Genomic DNA, 22,446 nt, shown 5'->3' with positions numbered 1-22,446 from the left:
TATATGTATGATATATTGATATGTATATATAGATATATATTAATGAACTAGACTGTGGTTTTAAAGGCATGATTTCAAAATTTGCAGATGGTACGTTATCAACTGTGATGACTATAGTCTTGACCTTCAAAAGGATATAGACATGTCGGCGGATTGGGCAGACAACTGGCAGATGAAATTCCATGCCGAGAGGTATGAGGTGATTCGTTTTAGCAGGAAGAATATGGCAAATCAGTACAAAATAAAGGGAGAGCCTCTAAAGGAGATACAGGAACAGAGAGACCTCAGTGTATACGTACATAGGTCACTGGAGATGCAGGGCATGTTGAGAGAGCAGTTAATAAAGCATATAGTATTGTAGGCTTTATTAATAGGGGAACTTAGTGCAAGAGTAAGGAGGTCAAGTTGAATTTGTATAAGACACTAGTTAGGCCTCACCTGGAGTGCTGCATCCAGTTTTGGGCACTATACTTGAGGAAGGATATGAAGGCATTGGAGAGAGTACAGAAGAGATTCACAAGAATGATTCCCAGGATGAAGAACTGTAACTATGAGGATAGATTGGAGAGGTTAGGACGGTTTTCCTTGGAGAAAAAAAGGCTGAGAGGAGACTGATAGAGGCATTCAAGACCCTGAGGGGTATGGCAGGGTAAATAGTGAGAAACTGTTCTCACTTAAGAACTAGAGGGCACAGGCTCAAAATAATTGGCTAAAAGAGTAAGAGCGATGTGAGGAAAATCTTTTTCACCCAGGGGTGGCTGGAGTCCAGAACGCAGTTCCTGAGAGGGTGGTGAAGGCAGGTTCAATTGAGGTATTCAAAAGGGAATTGGATTGCTTTCTGAATTGAGAGAATGTGCAAGGTTCCGGGGATAAGGTAGGAGAGTGGGACTAGGTAGAATGCATTTTCACAGGTCAAGTGCAGACTCGATGGGCCAAATGGCTTCCTTTTGTACTATAAATAGTCTGTGATTTTGAGAGCTCATGAGAGAAAGAAAGACTCATCTACTCTCTGTCACAGACCCCCTGTCACACACCCCCTGTCACTTACCCTTACTCACTCACCTTCACTCACCCGCCCACCATCATTCACTCACCCTCCATCACCCACCCTCACACACACCTCACTCATCCACCCACAGTACTTATTGGCTGGTCCAGTTCAGTTCCTGGACAATAGTAACCCCAAAGATGTTGATAGTAGGGTAGATTATAAATAAAGGATGGATTTCAGCAACACAGGAAAGAACATTTGTGTTTCTGCAACATCTTTCACAATCTCAGGATATCCCAAAGTACTTTAGCAAGCTCCCACAGACAACAATATCACACTGACCAGATCAATTACTTTAGTGATGTTGGCTGAGGAATAAATATTGGCCCAGGTACTGGAGAGAACAACTTCAAATAATGCCATGGAACATTTATGACTAGCTGAGAGGGGCCCTGGGTTAACCTTATATAAAAGGCAGTCCATTGACAGTGCAGCATCCCCTCAGTATTGATCGTCTGACAGTGTAGCACTCCCTCAGTACTGACCCTCCAACAGTGTAACACACCCTCACTACTGACATACTGACGGTGCAGTGCTCCTTCAATACTGACCCTCCGACAGTGCGGTGCTCCCTCAGTACTGACACTGTGAAAAAGCAGCACTCCCTCAATACGCATCCGCTGAAAGTGCAGTACTTCCTCAGCACTGACCCTCAGACGTGCAGCTGACCCTATGGGAGTGCAGCTCTGCCCACAGCACTAATCCGCTGACGTGCGGTGCTCCCTCAGTACTGACCCTCTTGATATTGTAGAACTCCAACGGTACTGCATTCTGAGTGTCAGCCTAGGTTTTGTACTCAAGTTACTGGAGTAAGATTTGAACCCAAAGCATCTGACTCAGAGACAGGGCTATTATTAACGGAACCACAATTTTCATGGATATAGGTAGAGACCTGAGGTAGGAATTCCAGAAAACAGGAATCTCCTTATCTCCCAGCCACATGACCCCTATTGTCTGTCTCTCAGCTTATCCTGGACCCTGCGCACAAATCACCCCAGTGATCGAATTTCTTCCAATATTACAAACCTCTCACAAATTACTTTCCACTGTATTCACTGCCTTAGTTGAAAATTGCTATTGATTCATGAAAGTTGACGTAAATTGTTGCTGTTATATATGTTGTACTTATTACAGCAAAATTATTCCTTTTTATAGAAATATACAGCCTCATTCTTGTGCAATGAATTGTTATAGATAGGATCAGGGTGAGGCTATTCAGCCACTCGAGCTTGTTACGCTGTAACAGGAGGAGGCCATTCAGTTCTTCAACCCTGTTGCACAGGAACAGGAAGAGGTCACTCAGCCCCTTGAGCCTGTTACACAAGAACATGGGGAAGCCATTCAGACCCCGAGCCTGCCCCACTACTCGTTTTGATCACGGTTGATCTGTATCTCCAGTTATCCACCTTTGCTCCCTACCCTTAGCTAAAAAAGATATATTGATCCAGTTGATCCCAGCATCCACTGCCTTTCAGGGTAGAATATCCCAGATTTCCAATTCCCTTTATGTACAAAATATGTGTCCTGTTTTCAAACCAGGAGACACTTTCTCACACAAACAGTTGCTGTATTAGTTGTTACTGTTTTATAAAATAAATGATTCAAGCTCATTCAGTGATGATATATTTTTGTTATGTAAATCTAGGTTGTTTATTAATCAAGACAACCAACTTGATGTTGGTTCCTGCAGTCACATGGGACTGATCAGGAAACAGATTAAAAGCATTAGCCATTCGGGAGCTGGATTCACCATCCGAACCTGAAACTGTAAGATTAACTGGTTCGAAACACACAGAACATCAGATGGGAAATGTCATGTGTAAAATAACAAACCAAACAACAAGGGCAGTGTAACATTCAAACTTGAGCTCTTCCAGTTCTGTCCAGCAGACACCAGGTGGACTATTAACAAACTGAGCCACAAGGGTGACACCTGAACTCCCAGTTAAAATGTAGGATTACTGGAATAACCATCAAAATAACCTGAGTTCAAATTCCACTGCATAAATTTAAAGATTTTAATTGCGTTTAAATAAAGGTGGCTGTGAAGCTGTCAGATTGTATAAATAATTCAGTAATGTCCTTTTGGGAAGGAAACCTACTGTCTTTACTTTTTGATTCTTTACGATTCCTAACCTTAAAGTATTCCATCGGCAAACACTATTCAATAATTTCTTTGGCTACCAATTGGACCATATTCTTTGTACATTACAGTCTTTCGCTTTCATCTGTGAATTGACCTCAGACTTAGTGACGGATCAACTGTTATCAGTTGTGAAGGGATGGAAAATCAGCACAAACATCACAGAGACAGCTGAGGCCACAGGCTCCAACCTTGCTGAGTAGAGAGATGATCTGTTGAATAGCTGAGATAAGGAGAAGTGGATGGGTGAATTTGTATGGGGATTGTGCTGAAGTTAACAGAATGAAGAATGAGCCATCCCTGGCAAGTTTTCACAAGGTTCCGACTCAGCGATTTTCTTCACAGAAATAATCAGTAAATAATCTGCTGATGTCACAGTGAAAACCAGCTCCCAATAGCAATGGGAACACATGACATCGCCCTCTCAGCTCTCAACCCCCACATTGAAATCGAACCTGAATTCTGGGGGTATCCACTCCACCAGTGGGAGTGCAGCAGTGAGGGCCTGCCATCCAAACCTAGATCCTCTCTCTCCTCGCTGTCCAAGGCCCCAAACACTCCTCCCAGATGAAGCAGCAATTTACTTGTACCTCTTTCAATTTACTATATTGTATTTACTCCTCATGTGGTCTCCCCTACATTGGCAAAACTAAACACAGACTGGCTGACCACTTTGCAGAGTACCATCACTCAAGCGTGACTCAGACCTTCCTGTCGCTTGCCACGTCAATGCCCCATCCTGCTCTCATGCTCTCATGTCCATCCTTGGCCTGCTGCAATGTTCCAGTGGAGCCCAATGCAAACTGGAGGAACAGCACCTCATCTTCTGATTAGGGGATTTACAGCCTTCTGGACTTAACATTGAGTTCAACAACTTCAGACCATGAACTCGCTCCTCCATTTTGATTCCTGCCTCCCCCACCAGCGTCCCTACCAGAGTCCCCCACCAGGGCCCCACCGGTGCCCCCACCGGTGCCTCCACCAGCGCCCCCACCCAGCGCCCCCACCCAGCGCCCCCACCAGCGCCCCCATCCAGCTTCCCCACCCAATGCCCCCATCCAGTGCCCCCACCAAGCGTCCCCACCCAGCGTCCCCACCAAGCGTCCCCACCAAGCGTCCCCACCCAGTGCCCCCACCAAGCGTCCCCACCCAGCGTCCCCACCAAGCGTCCCCACCCAGTGCCCCCACCAAGCGTCCCCACCCAGCGTCCCCACCAAGCGTCCCCACCTAGCGCCCCTACCAGCGCCAGTTTGAATCTTGTTTTCATGCTTTTATTTTCAGACAGAAGCTGCCTTTTATTCTGTTATGAACACCTACACTGGACCAATGCTTACTTTCTTTACTACTATCATTACCACTCTCTTTGCCTCTTGTTCGATGGCATCTTTGGTATTTAATCTTCCCCACCCTCTCACCTCTCTCTGATATTCAATTTTGTTGCACCTGATTCTGTGAATGTGATGAAACCCATCACATTTCAACCTCTCTTCAGCTCAGAAGAAGAGCCATACAGACTCAAAAAGCTAATTGTTTCTCTCTCCACAAATGCTGCCAGACCTGCTGAGTTTCTCCAGCGCTTTCTGTTTTTATCCCTGATAGGCCCTGGCTGTGTGGGTAGCACTGCCACCTCAGAGTCAGAAAGTTGTTGGTCCCACTCCAGAAACTTGGGCACAAAATTCTGGCTGACGCTCTACTGAAGTAAATGCTGCATCATCAAAGGTGCTGTCTTTCAGATGAGATGTTAACCCGAGTCTCCCTCTTAGCTCTCAAATTACAGAAAAATCCTATGGAACTATCAGAAGAAGGGCATAGATTTCTCCTTAAGCATTAACTGATTTATATGGAATTGTCTCTGCGGCAATTGAATAAAAAGGTGTCATGCACTTTAAATACCTAATAGTATGCCACACCAGTCTGCCCTGCATCTTTAAAATCCCCAGATCCCAGCTGTCTCCGATTTGGTTGGAATTTATGCGGAGGTCTCCAAGACTCAGCAATGGTTTATTGATTGGCCTTCTAACCTCGGAATTCTATAGCTGCCAATATAAAAATGGTGTGTGTGCGCGCACATGTGTGAGAGAGTGAGGGTGGGTGTGGGTGTGGGTTTGTGTGTGTGTGTGTGTGTGTGTGTGTGTGTATGTGTGTGCGTATGTGTGAGAGTAAGAGAGGTTGAGTGTGTGCGTGTGTGCGTGTGTGGGTGTGTGTATGTATGTGCTTGTGTATGTGTGTGTGTATGTGTGTGTGTGAGAGAGTGAGAGAGGGTGAATGTGTGTGTGTGCCTGTATGTTTGTGTGTGTGTGTGTGTGTGTGTGTGTGTGTGTGTGTGTGTGTGTGTGAGAAAAGAGAGAGTGAGGGGCTTCGTATCATGAATTGGTGTTATTCCAATAGATTCAATGCGAATAGGAGACTGCTGCCTTAGTGAACTATCATCTCATCAGTCACTGTTAATGAGACAACATTCTCATGGTTCAGCCAAAGATTCCTATCTTGTGTTGATGACCCAGAATTGGCATTGTTAATGATGAGTTTAATGGTGTTCGTCATTATTATCATATCATTTGTGGTCAGGAAGAGATACCCCATGAATTACTGGACGATTTCCATCACTCTGATGTTAGCCTTGTGGAAATGGCAGGTCACCTACCACCTACCTTTTATTTTAAAGTTGATTTTCTGTGTTAAACTCAAATTAAACTTGTTACAGAAAAATAGATTTGGTACTTCACATGTAAATACTTTTTAACAATATGATAACTGCTAATGCAATGCCACTCAACCTCTCTGGCCTAGGAAGGAAACATTTGAAACTTATTCTTAATAAACAATACTCTCCTTTATTCTTTTTTTCTCCATTTGATAACCAAATCATTTTATCTCTCTATTTCTCTCTGACTCTATCACACTTCGGCTCTATGCTTCTTTCTCATTTCTTAAATCTCAACGATGAAGATGAAAATCTGTTGGTCACATTATTCACAACAGTCCTCAAAGGTACTCATGATTGCTGTTATCAGCTTTCACTTCCAGGGACATGCAGAGAAAACATTTTCTAATTGAAAGATGCATACAGAGGTCAAAAAACACACATAAGAAGTTGTCCGACTCGTGCAAGATCTGTAACATTATGCGTAGGATTTTAACCTCGTCGGGCAGGCACAGCGGGCAGGCTTGGGAGCAGCCGTGATACTGACCACCGTCCAAAATCGGGCTCAGCCGTGGTTTCAGGCTAGCTGGTAGCTCAGAGCTTCCGGATGGTGGTGGGGAGGGAGTTTGCTGAGTGGGAAGGAGGGTGAGCATGGAAGTCAGTGTACATGCAGGAGAGCGCACATTGAAAGCTCCCTGAAGAAAGAGAGCTGTCTCAGGGAGCTGAAGATTTCCAACATTCAAAATAAAGATTTTAAAATTAAGGTAAAAACGTCCCCTCATGTGACTCTGTCTCATGAGCAGCGACATATCAAAAATGAGATTGAAGCATTTTTATTTTGTTTTTAATTAACATCAGAAATCTCATCCTGTCCATGGATGAAAATTCTTCAAAAATCCAAAGGCTGCTTGGCCTTTTTGCCCGCCCTCCAACCATAAGGTTGGACAGGTAGGGAAAAATTCACTTTAGTTAAGTTATTAATGAGCTTAACAAACCCCTTAATTATCAGCGGGTAGCTGCCGACTCCCAAGTGTGCCCACCGACCGAACTATCGTGTGAGTACGCGACAATGTCAGGACGCTCGCTCAACGTTATCCCGCATCATTTCATGCTTGTTCGTGTCAGGCAGGCCAAGCTGAAAATCCAGTCCTATGAATTTGCTCCTTGACTACTGAAGCCAAGGCCGACACTGGACACTGTCTGATCCACCTGAGTACAGAGCACACAGTGCACACTCTCTGATTCACACTGAATACAGGGCAGACAGTGCACACTGCCTGATCAAACGCTGAGTACAGAGCAGGCAGTGCACACTGTTTGACCCACACTGAACACAGAGCAGACACTGGACACATTCTGATCCACACTGAAGACAAGGCAGACACTGGGCACTATCTGATTTACACTGAGCACAGGGAAGACACTGGGCACTGTCTGATTCACACTGACTATATAGCAGACACTGGACAGACTCTGATCCACATTGAGCACAGAGCAGACACTGGACACTGTCCGATCTACACTGAATACAAAGCAGACACTGAGTACTCCCTGACCCACACTGAATGCAGAGCAGACACTGGGCACTGTCTGATCCACGCTGAGTACAGAACAGATACCAGACACGGTCTGATCCACACTGAGTACAGAGCAGACACTGGACACTCCCTGATCCACGCTGAAGACAGAGCAGACACTGGGCACTCCCTGACCCACACTGAGTACAGAGCAGACACCGGACACTCTCTGATCTACACTGAGTACAGAACAGACACCGGACACTCCCTGATCCACACTGAGAACAGAGCAGACACCGGACACTCTCTGATCCACACTGAGAACAGAGCAGACACCGGACACTCTCTGATCCACACTGAATACAGAGCAGACACCAGACACTCTCTGATCCACACTGAGTACAGAGCAGACATCAGACACTCCCTGATCCATACTGAGTACAGAGCAGACACCAGACACTGTCTGTACCATACTGAGTACAGAGCAGACACTGGACAGTCTCTGATTCATACTGAGTACAGAACAGAGACTGGACACTCTCTGATTCATAGTGAGTACAAGAATGTTCCTTTGTAAACAACCTCCACGTACCTTTCTCATGTGACACTTACCATTTGAATAACAGATACTGGGCCGATGCTGTTCACATAAATGTCAACGTCAATAACAATCGGTTTTACTGAAAAATAAAAACAAATTGTTACATTTGTTAATTGCAGTACTCAATGCTACTTCAACATGTCTGCAATATACCTATTGTAGAAAATTACAAGAAAACCATTTTTAATTTAATTTCAGTAACTTATTCTAATTCCAAATGTCCCAGATTCATGGTCCACTCCAAGGACTCCAAGTATTCTGACCCCTGCCCCGGTGGGATTGCCTGGTTCCACCAAAATCAATGGACTTTTGAGCGGCTTGCCGTATTCTACAAGCCCCCTCCCCACCCCTCCCCCGCCCCCCACCACCTCCACCGCCCCCACCACCTCCACCTGCCCCCGCCCTTCCATGACAGGGCTGTAAAATTACGCTCCAAGACTTAAGCATGTAACCAGGCATTGCAGGAGGTGCTGCACTGTCGAAGGTACGAACTTTCAGACAAGATATTTAAACCGAGGATCCTCTCAGGTAGATGCAAATGATCCCATAGCACTATTGGAGGAAGATTAGGGGAGTCCTCTCTACTGTCCTTGTCAAATTTTATCCCTCAACGAACCTCGATAAAACAGAGTAACTGGTCATCACCACAGGTCCCAGTTTGCGGGATCATGCTGTGCACCATGAGGCAGCTGGATTTGCTTGCAAAGCCCATACATAAGGGATAATTAATTGGCTATAAGAGACTTTGGGCATGCTGATGTTGTGAGAGGTTCTATTAAAGTGTACATTAGCTTCTTCACTCCTCCTTGGGATTCAAGGGAAATATTTGTCTGATGGATGATTGCTCCAATCCTCACCCTCAGATTCCTTTATCTGTCTCACTTTCCAGCCCAAGCTGCCTGCTTATTATTTTATTAATAATCCGATAGTCATCTGAAATTTTGTTTTCTTTTTGCTCGAAGCTCAAAATCCCCATCCTACTGACTCTGCATCCTCCTGCATCCTCCTGCATCCTCCTGCATTCTCCTGCATCCCCCTGCATCCCCCTGCATCCTCCTGCATCCCCCTGCATCCTCCTGCATTCTCCTGCATCCTCCTGCATTCTCTTGGATTCTCCTGCGTCCCCCTGCATCCTCCTGCGTTCTCCAGCATCCTCCTGCATTCTCCTGGATTCTTCTGCATCCTCCTGCATCCCCTGCATCCTCCTGCATTCCCCTACATTCTCCTGCATCCCCCTGCATCCTCCTGCATTCTCTTGGGTCCCCCTGCATCCTCCTGCATTCTCCTGCATCCTCCTGCATTCTCCTGCATCCCCCTGCATCCTCCTGCATTCTCCTGCATTCACCTGCATCCCCCTGCATTCTCCTGCGTCCCCCTGCATCCTCCTGCATTCTCCTGCGTCTCCCTGCATCCCCCTGCATTCTCCTGCGTCCCCCTGCATCCTCCTGCATTCTCCTGCGTCTCCCTGCATCCCCCTGCATTCTCCTGCGTCCCCCTGCATCCTCCTGCATTCTCCTGCGTCCTCCTGCATTCTCCTGCGTCTCCCTGCATCCTCCTGCATTCTCCTGTGTCTCCCTGCTTCCTCCTGTGTCCCCCTGCATCCTCCTGCATTCTCCTGTGTCTCCCTGCACACTCCTGCATCCCCCCGCTTCCTCCTGTGTCCCCCTGCATTCTCCTGCATTCACCTGCATCCCCCTGCATTCTCCTGCGTCCCCCTGCATCCTCCTGCATCCTCCTGCATCTCCCTGCATCCTCCTGCATCCTCCTGCACTTTGGAAATAAAGAGGATAATTTTAACAGCTAAGGAATGGTGGGTTAGAAGTGGGTGGGAGGTAATTTTTTAAAAATTTTCAAGCCGACTGCAAGCAGCCCTCTTTCAGTTTTAGTCAAAGCAAATTGGTGTGGGAGTGGGGTGAAGTTGGGGAGTGAGGGCATGGGAGGGGGCAGTTGACTGAAATCTTTAAGAGGGATATGTGTATGAATGTTATATTTTTAACACGCAGCCTGGGAAGCCTGGCAGGTAGAAGGGGGTAAGCAGGCCTGGAACCATCAGATAAATTTCTTTATTGCACAATGTGTGGACTACAAGGAAGGTGTAGGAGGCTTTTTTGGGTCCTCTGGAATTACCTGCATGTGACAGATAGGACTTTATGATCAGCTGATCCCCCACACTGGAGATTTCCATCACCCCCACTGTCCAATCTCCCCCTAGACTGTGCAATTGACACCCTCTGCACATTGTGCAATTCACTGCCCCCCACACTGTCCAATCCCTTACCACATTGTGCGATCTCCCGACACTGTGTGATTAACCCGCACCCCCCACACACTGTAGAATTCCCCCTCCTGCAGGGTCTGATTCTCCCCACACTGTAGAATTCTCCCCACACTGTGCGATTGATCACCACAACACTGTGGAATTCCACTTCCTGTGCTGTACAATTCTCCCAACACTGTGATCCTCCTGAACACTGTGTGATTGACACCCCCCCCAATGATGTGAGATTGACCCCATCTCCCTGCACCCCAACACTGTGGAATTGCCCCTCCTACACTGTCTGATTCCCCTCCGCACTGTGCGATTGCCGCACACATTGCATGATTCACCATTCCCCCTAACACACACTGCTCATTCAATTTATTCATTCATTCATGGGATGTGGGTGTCTCTAGCTAAGCCAGCATTTATTGCCCATCCATAATTGCCCTTGAGAAGGTGATGGTGAGCTGCCTTCTTGAACCGCTGCAGTCCATTTGGTGTAGGTACACCCACAATGCTGTTAGGAAGGGAGTTCCAGAATTTTGACCCAGCGACAGTGAAGGAACGGTGATATATTCCAAAGTCAGGAAGGTGAGGAGCTTAGAAGGGAACTTCCAGGTGGTGGTGTTCCCATCTATCTGCTGCTCTTGTTGTTCTCAGTGGTAAAAGTTGCGGGTTTGGAAGGTGCTGTCTAAGGAGCCTTGGTGAATTCCTGCAGTGCATCTTGTAGATGGTACACACTGCTGCTACTGTGCATTGGTGGTGCAGAGAGTGAATGTTTGTGGGTGTGGTGCCAATCAGGTGGACTGCTTTGTCCTGGATGGTGTCAAGCTTCTTGAGTGTTGTGGCAGCTGCACTCATCCAGGCAAGTGGGGAGTATTCCATCACACTCCTGGCCTGTGCCTTGTAGATGGTGGACAGGCTTTGGGGAGTCAAGAGGTGAATTATTCACCACAGGGTTCCCAGCTTCTGACCTCCTCTTGTAGCCACAGTATTTATATAGCTAGTCCAGTTCAGTTTCTGGTCAATGGTATCTCGCAGGATGTTGATAGTGAGAGATTCAGTGATGGTTGGATTCTCTCTTGTTGGAGATGGTCATTGACTGGCACTTGTGCGGCCTGAATGTTACTTGCCACAGCCCAAGCCTGGACATTGTCCAAGTCTTGCTGCATTTGGACATGGACTGTTTCAGTATCTGAGAAGTCACAAATGGTGCTGAACATTGTACAATCACTAGTGTCCATCCCCACTTCTGACCTCATAATGTAGGCAAGGTCATTAATGAAGCAGCTGAAGATGGTTGGGCCTAGGACACTACCCTGAGGAACTCCTGCAGTGATGTCCAGGGACTGAGATGATGACCTCCAACAACCACAACCATCTTCCTTTGTCCTAGGAATGACTCCAACCAGCGGAGAGTTTTTACCCTGATTCCCATTGTCTCCAGTTTTGCCAGGGCTCCTTGATGCCACACTCAGTCAAGTGCTGCTTGGAATGTCAAGGGCAGTCACTCTCACCTTATCTCAGGAGTTCAGCTCTTTTGTCCACGTTTGAACCAAGTCTGTAATGAGGTCAGGAGCTGAGTGGCCCTGGTGGAACCCAAACTGGGCGTCATTGAGCAGGTTATTGCTGAATAAGTGTCATTAGATAGCAGTATCAATGGCAGCTTCTATTGCTTTGCTGATGATTGAGAGTAGACTGGCGGGATGGTAATTGGCCAAGTTGGATTTATACTGATTGTTGAGAATAGTACATACCAGTGTATTTTTCCCAAATGGCCGGGTGGGTGCCTGAATTGTAGCTGTACTGGAACAGGTTGACCAGGGGCACAGTTAATTCTGCAGCACAAGTCTTCAGTACTATTGCTGGATATGGTCAGGGCCCATAGCCTTTGTAGTATCCAGCATCTTCAGCCATTTCTTGATATCACGTCGAGTGAATCAAATTAATTAAAGGCCGGCATCTGTGATGTTGAGGCTTCAACAGGAGACTGAGATAGATCACCCACCTGGTAATTCTGGCTGAAGGCTTTGCAAATATTTCAACCTCATCTTTTGCACTCACATGCTGGGCTCCCCCATCATTGATGGTGAGACTATTTGTGGAGTCTCTTCTGCTGTTTAGTTGTTTAATTTTCCATCACCATTCATGACTAGAAGGGGCAGGTCTCCAGAGCTTCGATCTGATTTACACCCCCTGCCCCCATGATGTCAGCTCCTGCTCCCCAGCCTCTTTCTCATCTGACAGATAGCAAGGCTGTTAATCAGCCTCTCTATCTCGCAATCAGATTGGCTGTCAGGCCAGAAACCTGTCAAATCCTGCAGGGTGTGCAGGAAAGCCTCACTCCAATGTTTCCATGGCCAGGATTTTCACATTCTTTGGTGGGCGTGGCAGGCGGGCCTGGGACTGGTCACAAAACTGACCGCTGCCTGCGATCAGACCCCGACATCGACTTCACACAATTAATGGCCAGTCAGCGTGAAACGTGCACAGCAGTGCTCAGCGCTGTGGGGGTGGGGGTGGGGGCAGGAGGAGGGTGAGTGCAGAAGTGTGTGTGCATACGGGTGCACGCAATGAAAACTCCCTAAGGCACAGAGCTGCTTCAGTGAGCTGAAGATTTATAAACTCAAAAATTAAAAACTTAAACAATGATATAAACATGTTCCCTTGTGTGACAGAGTCACATGAGCAGGGACATGTTATGAATGGAATTTAAACATTTTTATTTCCCAAAAATCCAAAGGCTGCTTGGTCTTTTCGCCACCCACCAACTGTAAGGTTGGACGGGCAGTGAAAAATTTCATTTAATTATTACTTTAATGGCCTTAATCGGCCTGTTAATTGTCGGTGGACGCACTGCTGACTCCTGCGCCCATGTGCTCGCTGACTGAAATATCTCAATGATGTCGGGACGCTTGCCCAATGTCATCACGTGTCATTTTATGCTCAAGCGGGTCGGGCGCAGGTCCACCCACTCAGTGCAAATTTCAGCCCCATCTGAAAATCCTCTCCCTTCATCCACTCTCTTCCATATAAAGATTAAGGCCAGGCATACATTGGAATTGAGCCCATCCCCTTCCAAAATCTCTGAGCTGTGGAATTCCTCATCGTTCCCTTTCTCCTGTTCAAACTGACCACATCCTCACTCAGCTTGTCTTCACTCCTAACAGCTCAATCCTGACCTGACATCAGTAATCCGAGTAACTCTGAGAGTCAGAGCCTGCACTCCTGTCACTTCACAGCCGTTTTGTTTACCTCTGTATTCTTCATTCAGTCTTGCCTTGAGACACATCATTCTATCAGCATCAGCAAATCAGTTTCTGGCATTTTAACACACAGGGCATCTTCTGACACCTTCCTGCCTCTAAGCAATCATGCCAGACTGCTAAGTGGCAGTGGCTACCTACCTGGTAGCAGCAGGTAGCTAATAAGGGTCACTTAAGAGGCTATTTTGGGGCAAGATGCTGCCACCACCTGGATTCTCCTGGGGTCGGATAGGCCCCTCACTCAAGCTGGGACACTGCAGATAACTGCAGGCAGCTTCAGGTGGCAGGTTGTGGAGGTGCATAGCTATCTCTCCTCTAAATCCAGACCCACCCATCCCATAACCATTGGGATCAAGGAGCCATAAACACAGCTACAAGCATTCCTACAGAGTGGTTCCACGACCACCATACTGGCCTGCCAGCTGTGGTCATTCTTCATTTTCAAGTTCCATATGGTGAACAGGTGGCAGATGAAGTTTAACCAGAGAAATGTGAAGTGATTCATTTTGGTTGGAAGAACACAGAAAGACAATATAAAATGAAGGCTACAACTCTAAATTGGGTACAGGAGCACAGGGACCTGGGTATATATGTGCATAAGTCATTAAAGGTGGCAGGACAAGTTGAGAGAGTGGTTAATAAAGCATATAGTGTCCTAGGCTTTATTAATAGGAGCATAGAATACAAAAGTAAGGGAGGTATGTTGAACTTGTATCAAACACTAGTTCAGCCTCAGCTGGAGTATTACGTCCAATTCTGGGCACCACGCTTTAGGAAAGGTGTGAAGGCATTGGAGAGAATGTAGAAAAGATTCACAAGAATCTTATATCATTATTGTGGGTCTTAGATGGGGTTGTTTGTGGTCTGTATTTATATATATTGCCGGAGATAAGGCTGTTGGTAAACTCTACCTTTTATTTAACATAATCCTAATTATGTACAATACACTCATAGCATGAGGTTCTACAAAGAACTCTCTATCTCTATGCTCTGTTGTCATGTGATCTTACATCACTGATGATGTAGATGGTATACTTACATATTTAACATTAACCCTTAACACTACATCTCTCCCAAGTCTCTGACTCCCATAAATACTACTTACAATATCCTAGATCTACCCACAAAGTCTCTGCCTTCATCTCCAGCTCACAGACATAACTGTTGTGGTGGTTTCACCAATCTCCCCGACCTTGTTCTCAGCTCTATCGAAGCTTGCATAGGATTCAAGTTCCACATGTTCTCTCTTGAACTCTCAGAGATTATTGGTTCTCTGTCTCCCTGATTGTATGAATAGTTAGTCCAGTCCACTGATGGGCTTCCCCTTATCGATGTAAGTGCATTCTTCTCAGTGTCCCATTTGTTACCTCGAAAAGATAAGATCTCGGGTTATTGCTTTGGACTTCTCAATTCTTGTCTCCAATCCAGGCTGATTCACCTCATTGGAGTTCTGGTAAATTGTGCACGCTCTGACATTGATCATGGCTTCTAGTTTGATTTTCAAACTCCTTCTCCCTTACTCTTCATTCAGCCTCAGTGTTGTTCCTGGTAGGGATTTTGTAGTCAGTAAGGGATGTGACTCTATATCTTCAATGAAATTTATATTCTCCTGTTTAGACTTCTCATCAGGAATATGTGACAATGACTCTACTGTTGTTTGTTTTCCTTGGACATATTCACCTATCAGTTTCTTGCTTGATGCAAGATGCTCTCTCATCTAACGGACTGTGGTTTCTTCACCTGTCTTGTTTGCTCTCGGTTTTCACATGGCTCTATTAGATCCTGATACTGCCACTTCAGATCACTTGTCTCAATCTTCTCAGGATCTCTGAATAGTTTTGGGAATTCTGTCCTGAATTCTGTTGACTTTTCTGGGCTATCTAATTGATCAACTTTGTAGATGAGTTGAAGATCTGTGCAAGCTTTTCGACTTAACAGTGAACACTCTTGGTTGTGTATCACATCAAAGTTTCAGTGACTTATCTTCCTTTGTATTGGAGGTTAGCAGTCAACTGTCCCTTGATTTTCAGCTGAATGCCTTCCAGACCATGGAGCCTTAAGGTCAACGTCTGGAGGAATTCTGGCTTCAGCCATTGTTCTGTGTCTGAAAAAGTTGAAACTCCTACTCCAGTGTCTAAGTTGAAGTATATTTTGTATCTGTTGACCAGAATGTCTGCACTCCAATAGTTCCCATTTGATCCTGTAACTTCTCCCAAGCATGGCACTTCATTTTCTTTTTCTTCTTAACTTCTTGGATGCTACATGATTTTAATTGTTTCTCCTTTAATTTTTGTATTAAGAGCTTTTTGCCGTGACATAGTGATTTAAAATGGCCTCTCTTCTTGCAGGAATGGCACTCTGTTTATGACGGGGCATTCTTTGCACCCTTGCAGCCTTTTCCCATCTCAATGAGAACACTGAATAATAGCAGCTACCTTCACTTTTTCCTTGTTTTGTTTTAGGTGCGCTGCCAATTCTATGTGCTACAAATTGTACTGTCTCAGCCATTTTTCTCCATGTAGTTTGTTCTTCACCTCAAATAAATATTTGGTTTTGTTTTCTGACTTCTTCCTGCCTTGCTTTCTGCACAGCCTTCAAAAGGGTTAAATCTTTCCTTGTCTGCAGAAAATCTGGTAAAGTCTTCGCTAAGGCTCCTACAACAATGTGATCCTAAATTAATTCATCTTTCAGGCCTCCATGAAAATCTCATCCACTCAATAGAAATCATTAATGAAGGAGTCAATGCTCTCTCCAGTTTTTGGGTGTGCCTATTGAATTTTGCTTGATCTATAATGATGTTTCTTTGTTGACAAAAATAAATACCAAAGGCTTTGATAACTTCTTCATAAGATTCTGTGTCTTTGATTATGCTCTCTCTGACCATTATGTCATCTGCACTACTGCCTATAACACATTGTGTATCACATCAAAGTTTCAATGACTTCTCTTCCTTTGTATTGGAGGTTAGCAGTCAACTGTCCCTTGATTTTCAGCTGAATGCCTCCCAGACCATGGAGCCTTAAGGTCAATGTCTGGAGGAATTCTGGCTTCAGCCAGAATGTGCTGACCTGTTCTTTGCTAGTCTTCTCTTCTAGTCCCAAAGCTGTTCTCTACCTGGTAAACCTGCGATGCCAGTTCTGCCACTTCTTGGCTTGATCCAGGCATTCCACATGTTCTAAGATTCTGGTAAAAGTAGGATTGTCTCCATGGCTTTTTTGGTGTTCAGTTGAAGATTTTCCTATGCCATCTTTGTTCCTGCAATCATTTCTCTCACTGCTTCTTGCAGTCATTGTGCTCTTTACTGGTTGGTTCTTTCGCATGTTTTTCATTGTTACCATCTGTTATCATCATTGTGGGTTAGATGAGGTCATCCTTGGACTATTTTTACAGGTACTGCTGGAGGCAAGGTTGTTGGTAAACTCTACCTTTTATTAAACCTATATTATGTACAATATAGATTTAGCATGAGGCTTTATGCAGAACAATGTTTCTCTATGCTCTGTTATCATCATGGTGTAGACTATGTATTTAAATATTTAACATTAACCCTTCATACTACAGATAATGGATCCAGGGATGAGGAACTTCAGTTATGAAGATATATTGGAGAGGTTTGTACTCTTTCTTGAAGAAAATAAGGTTGAGAGGAGATTTGATAGAGGTATTCAAAATCATGAATGCCATCTGGAATTGATTAAGAAGGGGAAAATAGAGTACGAGAATAAGCTTGTGGGGAACATAAAAACTGACTGTAAAAGTTTCTACAGGTATGTGAAAAGAAAAAGATTGGTGAAGACAAATGTAGGTCCCTTACAGTCAGAAACAGGGGAATTTATAACGGGGAATAAAGAAATGGCTGACCAACTAAATACATACTTTGGTTCTGTCTTCACAAAGAAGGACACAAATAACACACCAGAAATGTTGGGGAACACAGGGTTTAGTGAGAGGGAGGAACTGAAAGAAATCAGTATTAGTAGGGAAATAGTGATGGAGAAATTGATGGGATTGAAGGCCGATAAATCCCCAGGACCTGATAATCTACATCCCAGAATACTTAAGGAAGTGGCCCTAGAAATAGTGGATGCATTGGTGGTCATCTTCCGAGGTTCCATAGACTCTGGACCAGTTCCTAAGATTGAAGGGTAGCTAATGTTTAAAAATGTTTAATCTTTAAAAAGGGAGGTAGATAGAAAACAGGGAATTATAGACCAGTCAGCCTGACGTTGGTAGTGGGGAAAATTATAGAGTCCATTATAAAAGATTTAATAGCTGAGCACTTGGAAAACAGTGGCAGAATCAGACCTATTCAGCATGGATTTACGAAAGGGAAATCATGCTTGACGAGTCTACTGGAATTTTTCAAGATGTAACTAGTAGAGTTGATGAGGGGGAGCCAGTGGATGAGGTTTATTTGGACTTTCAGAAGGCTTTCGACAAAGTCCCACATAAGAGATTAGCATCTAAAATTAAAGCACATGGGATTGGGGGTAGTGTATTGAGATGGATAGAAAACTGGTTGGCAGACAGGAAACAAACAGTAGGAATAAACAGGTCTTTTTCCGAATGGCAGGCAGTGACTAGTGGGGTACCGCAGGGATCGGTGTTGGGACCCCAGTTATTCACAATATATATTAATGATTTAGATGAGGGAACTAAATGTAATATTTCCAAATTTGCAGATGACACAAAGCTGGGTGGGAGGGTGAGCTGTGAGGAGGATGCAGAGATGCTTCAGTATGATTTGGACAAGCTGTGTGAGTGGGCAAATGCATGGCAGATGCAGTATAATGTGGATAAATGTGAGGTTATCCACTTTGGTAACAAAAACAGGAAGGCAGATTATTATCTGAATGGCTATAAATTGAGAGAGGGGAGTGTGCAATGAGACCTGTGTGTCCTTGTACACCAGTCGCTGAAGGTAAGAGTGCAGGTGCAGGAGGTAAAGAAGGCGAATGGTAGCGAGAGGCTTCGAGTACAGGAGCAGGGATGTCTTGCTGCAATTGTAGAGGGCCTTGTTGAGACCACACCTGGAATATTGTATGCATTTTTGGTCTCCTTAACTGAGGAAGGATGTTCTTGCTATAGAGGGAGTGCAGCGAAGGTTTACCAGACTGATTCCTGGGGTGGCGAGACTGACATATGAGGAGAGATTGAATCGGTTAAGATTATATTCGCTGGAGTTCAGAAGAATAATGGGGCATCTCATAGAAACCTATAAAATTCTAACAGGGCTAGACAGTGTTGATGCAGGAAGGATGTTCCCGATGATGGGGAGTCCAGAACCAGGGCTCACAGTCTGAGGATACGGGGTAGACCATTTAGGACTGAGATGAGGTCAATTTTCTTCACCCAGAGAGTGGTGAGCCTGTGGAATTCGTTATCACAGAAAGTAGTTGAGGCCAAAACATTGTATGCTTTCAAGAAAGAGTTAGATATAGCTCTTGGGATGAAGGGGATCAAGGGATATGGGGAGAAAGCGGGAGCAGGCTATTGAGTTGGATGATCAACCATGATCATAATGGATGGTGGAGCAAGCTTAAAGGGCCATATGGCCTACTCTTGCTCCTAGTTTCTATGTTTCTATGAGGGGTCTAGACGGAGTAGATAGGCAGAAACTGTTCCACTCGTGATAAGACTGAGAACGATAGGGCACAGATTTAAAGTAATTGGCAAAAGAAGCAAAACCAATACAAGGAAAAACTTTTTCAGGCAACAAGTATTTAGGGTCTGGAATGTACTGCCTGAAAGTGTGGTGGAGGCAAGTTCAATCGAGGCATTCAAAAGTGAATTAGACTGTTATCTGAAAAGGAAAAATGCGCTGGGTTATGGGGAGAAGGCAGGAGAATGGCATTCCGTGATTAGCTCTTTCAGAGAGCTGGTGCAGACATGATGGGCCAATGGCCTCCTTCTGTGTTGTAACAATTCTGTGATCCTGTGAATTATTCAGTCAGGCCCCTCTCCTAATCTCTGCTCCTTGGCTCAGAATCTTTCACTTAATAAGCATTGCCTTGAGACATCCTTTATCTTACAGGTCTTAATATAAAACATGTTTGTTACTTCTAATGCTAAGTCAGCTACCTCAGCAGCAATGGATTATTACACTGGCATCTACACAATGATCTGGAAGATTGAATCATCTACAAAAATCCAAGATAAATCTAGCCCAGCAAAATGAGCAATTCCTCTTCTCTCAACCGCCAATACATTGATGGAAGGGCTCAATGATATTGACTAACTAATAATCTGTTCATAGACGCTCTGTTTGATTTTCACCAGAAACATGAGGTTTTACAGCCCAGCCTGCTTTGATCCAGCAGCGGTCAAGGAACTAAATGTCATAAGGAAAGGAATGTTGGCCCTGATTTCTCATTTCATTATAAATGTTGTCTCTTTATCTCCCTGGATCCTGCTCTTCAACGTCAGGCTCTCCATCATCTGACCCTCCTCATCCTCGATCTGACATCCTCATCCTCACCCCGACCCTCCTCACCCTGACCCTCCTTACTCTCACTCTGAATCTCCTTACCCTCATTCTGACCCCCTCAATCTCACTCTGACCCCTCTCACCCTCACCCTGACCCCTCTTACCCTCACTCTGACCCCCCTCACCCTCACTCTGAACCCCTCACCCTGACCTTCCTCACTATCACTTTGACACTCTTCACTCTCACTCTAACAATGTTCACCCTCACACCAACTCTCCTCACCCTCAATCTGACGCTCTTTACCCTCACTCTGACTCTCCTCACCATCACTCTGACCCTCTTCGCTCTCACTCTGACCCTCCTCACTCTCACTCTGACACTGCTCACCTTCACACCAACTCTCCTCACCCTCAGTCTGACCCTCTTCACACTCACGCTGACCCTCCTTGCCTTCACTCTGACCCTCCTCACTCACACTCTGACCCTCCTCATTCTCACTTTGACCCTCCTCACTCACACTCTGACCCTCCTTTAGGCCATGAATTTGATTTCATCAGGCAGTGAAAATGTTCTTCCTCAATCCTACAGGATAATTGATTTTTACCCTTTGGAAGCAAGTTCCTCATCATATCTGACCTCCCTTTATGGCTCATGCATTGCTAGGTTGACAACATGGTCCAAATATCTCTGCACACCCAGAATCCACCATCTATAATGGGGACAGCTAAAGTGCACAAATACCAGAGCATTTCTCAGCATCAGCCTGGATGACAGCATTTGGATTCCTATTCATATTTTAAAAATATTGATGAGTGGAACTTGATTGGTCACATTGTGAGTGGGGCCTGATTGGTCATCTTGTGAGTGGGGACTGATTGGTCACATTGTGAGTGGGGCCTGATTGGTCATCTTGTGAGTGGGGACTGATTGGTCACATTGTGAGTGGGGCCTGATTGATCATGTTGTGAGTGGGGCCTGAACGGTCACGTTGTGAGTGGGGCCTGAACGGTCACATTGTGAGTGGGGCCTGAATGGTCACGTTGTGAGTGGGGCCTGAACGGTCACATTGTGAGTGGGGCCTGATGGGTCACGTTGTGAGTGGGGCCTGAATGGTCACATTGTGAGTGGGGCCTGATGGGTCACGTTGTGAGTGGGGCCTGATTGGTCACATTGTGAGTGGGGCCTGATGGGTCATGTTGTAAGTGGGGCCTGATGGGTCATGTTGTAAGTGGGGCCTGATGGGTCACGTTGTGAGTGGGGCCTGATGGGTCATGTTGTAAGTGGGGCCTGATGGGTCACATTGTGAGTGGGGCCTGATGGGTCACGTTGTGAGTGGGGCCTGATGGGTCATGTTGTAAGTGGGGCCTGATTGGCCACATTGATTTCAGTGAAGCTCCATCATCTTAAAAAGCCAGGTACCATAAATAATTAATCATCAGAGTGGCCTATTGTGCAGCTGCCTGAAGATGATAGTCATCTCCTCCTGGAAATCATCTTGTAATATGTGGTGGTTGGGAATTGAAATCTTTATTTCTAGTTGAACATTAAACCTATGTGGACTGAGTGACCCTCAATATCCCAGCAGTGTAGGTATAACTCTTGTATATTTTAATACAGGTACAGCCTCTGAGATCTTTACAGTAACATTAATCCTGGTGAATTGCCACTGAAAACCAACAGGGGAGTGGAGCGTTATTTTGTCCATTTGTGAGGCCATGTTCTGCTGTGAACATCAGCCATGCCTCAGTGGTAGAATTCCTTCCTCTTGAATCAGAAGGTCATGTGTTCAAGTCCAACTCCAGGCCTTAAACAAATAACCCAAGCTGACAGAGAGGGAGTGCTGCACTGTCTGAGGTGGCGTCTTTCACATAAAACACTAAAATGAGAATTCTTGGGTGGAATAATACAGAGGGGTCTTTCCTGGAAACCATGTCAGTGTGGAGTTGACGTGTTCCACGCCATCCCACCCCACAACCATAAAGCGCTGTGGGGTGGATTAATGAGATTGGAGTGGGATTTCCAACCCTTGTGGGGTAGATGTCCCACCCTCTAGAACTGCCGGTCAATCCTATTAGCAGGTAGCTCCAACAGTCCTGGCAGCACTAGGAAAGCATCAGTGGCCAGTGCTGGGGCTGCTGCTGAAGAGAGGAGTCCAAGACCTAGGACCCCTGGAGCAGGTAACTCCGGGGTCTGGGCTAGCAGGATGTGCATGCGTTAGGGAGAGGAGCAGTGGATGGGAAGGGCATGGGTTTAAGCAGGGTGTGGGTAGGAAGGAAAGAGGTTCAGTCTAAGACGAGGCTGCCTACTTTTACAAAGGACAGCCCCCAAAGAATGCCCCCCCCCCCGCCACTTCCTCCTCACCCTATAAAAATTTAATCTAAATAATGGGATTCCCACTCCTGGCCTGATGCCCATGCCAAAAATATTATGGTGTGGGCAATGTATTATCAGGGTCAATAGGCTTGATTAAAAAAAACCTAATTGACCCTTAATTGTTCATTTAAATATGATGGGCAGGCTGCCGATTTTGATACCT

The 22,446-nt window shown here is 45.5% G+C and overlaps 1 protein-coding gene across 2 annotated transcripts in view; it reads right to left on the bottom strand.

The window, feature by feature from the left end:
* The window catches only part of LOC121282102 (gamma-aminobutyric acid receptor subunit gamma-4-like), an 885,955-nt gene that overhangs the window by 739,352 nt on the left and 124,157 nt on the right, over positions 1-22,446 (bottom strand). For both annotated transcript variants that reach the window (XM_041195567.1, XM_041195568.1), the window contains exon 3: positions 7,968-8,035. In XM_041195567.1, the coding sequence (XP_041051501.1) occupies positions 7,968-8,035 (68 nt within the window). The remainder of the gene's footprint in view (positions 1-7,967; positions 8,036-22,446) is intronic.

Source organism: Carcharodon carcharias, chromosome 9, assembly GCF_017639515.1.
Source record: "Carcharodon carcharias isolate sCarCar2 chromosome 9, sCarCar2.pri, whole genome shotgun sequence".
Taxonomy (NCBI): domain Eukaryota; kingdom Metazoa; phylum Chordata; class Chondrichthyes; order Lamniformes; family Lamnidae; genus Carcharodon; species Carcharodon carcharias.
This window is presented reverse-complemented; position numbering and strand designations above follow the sequence as displayed.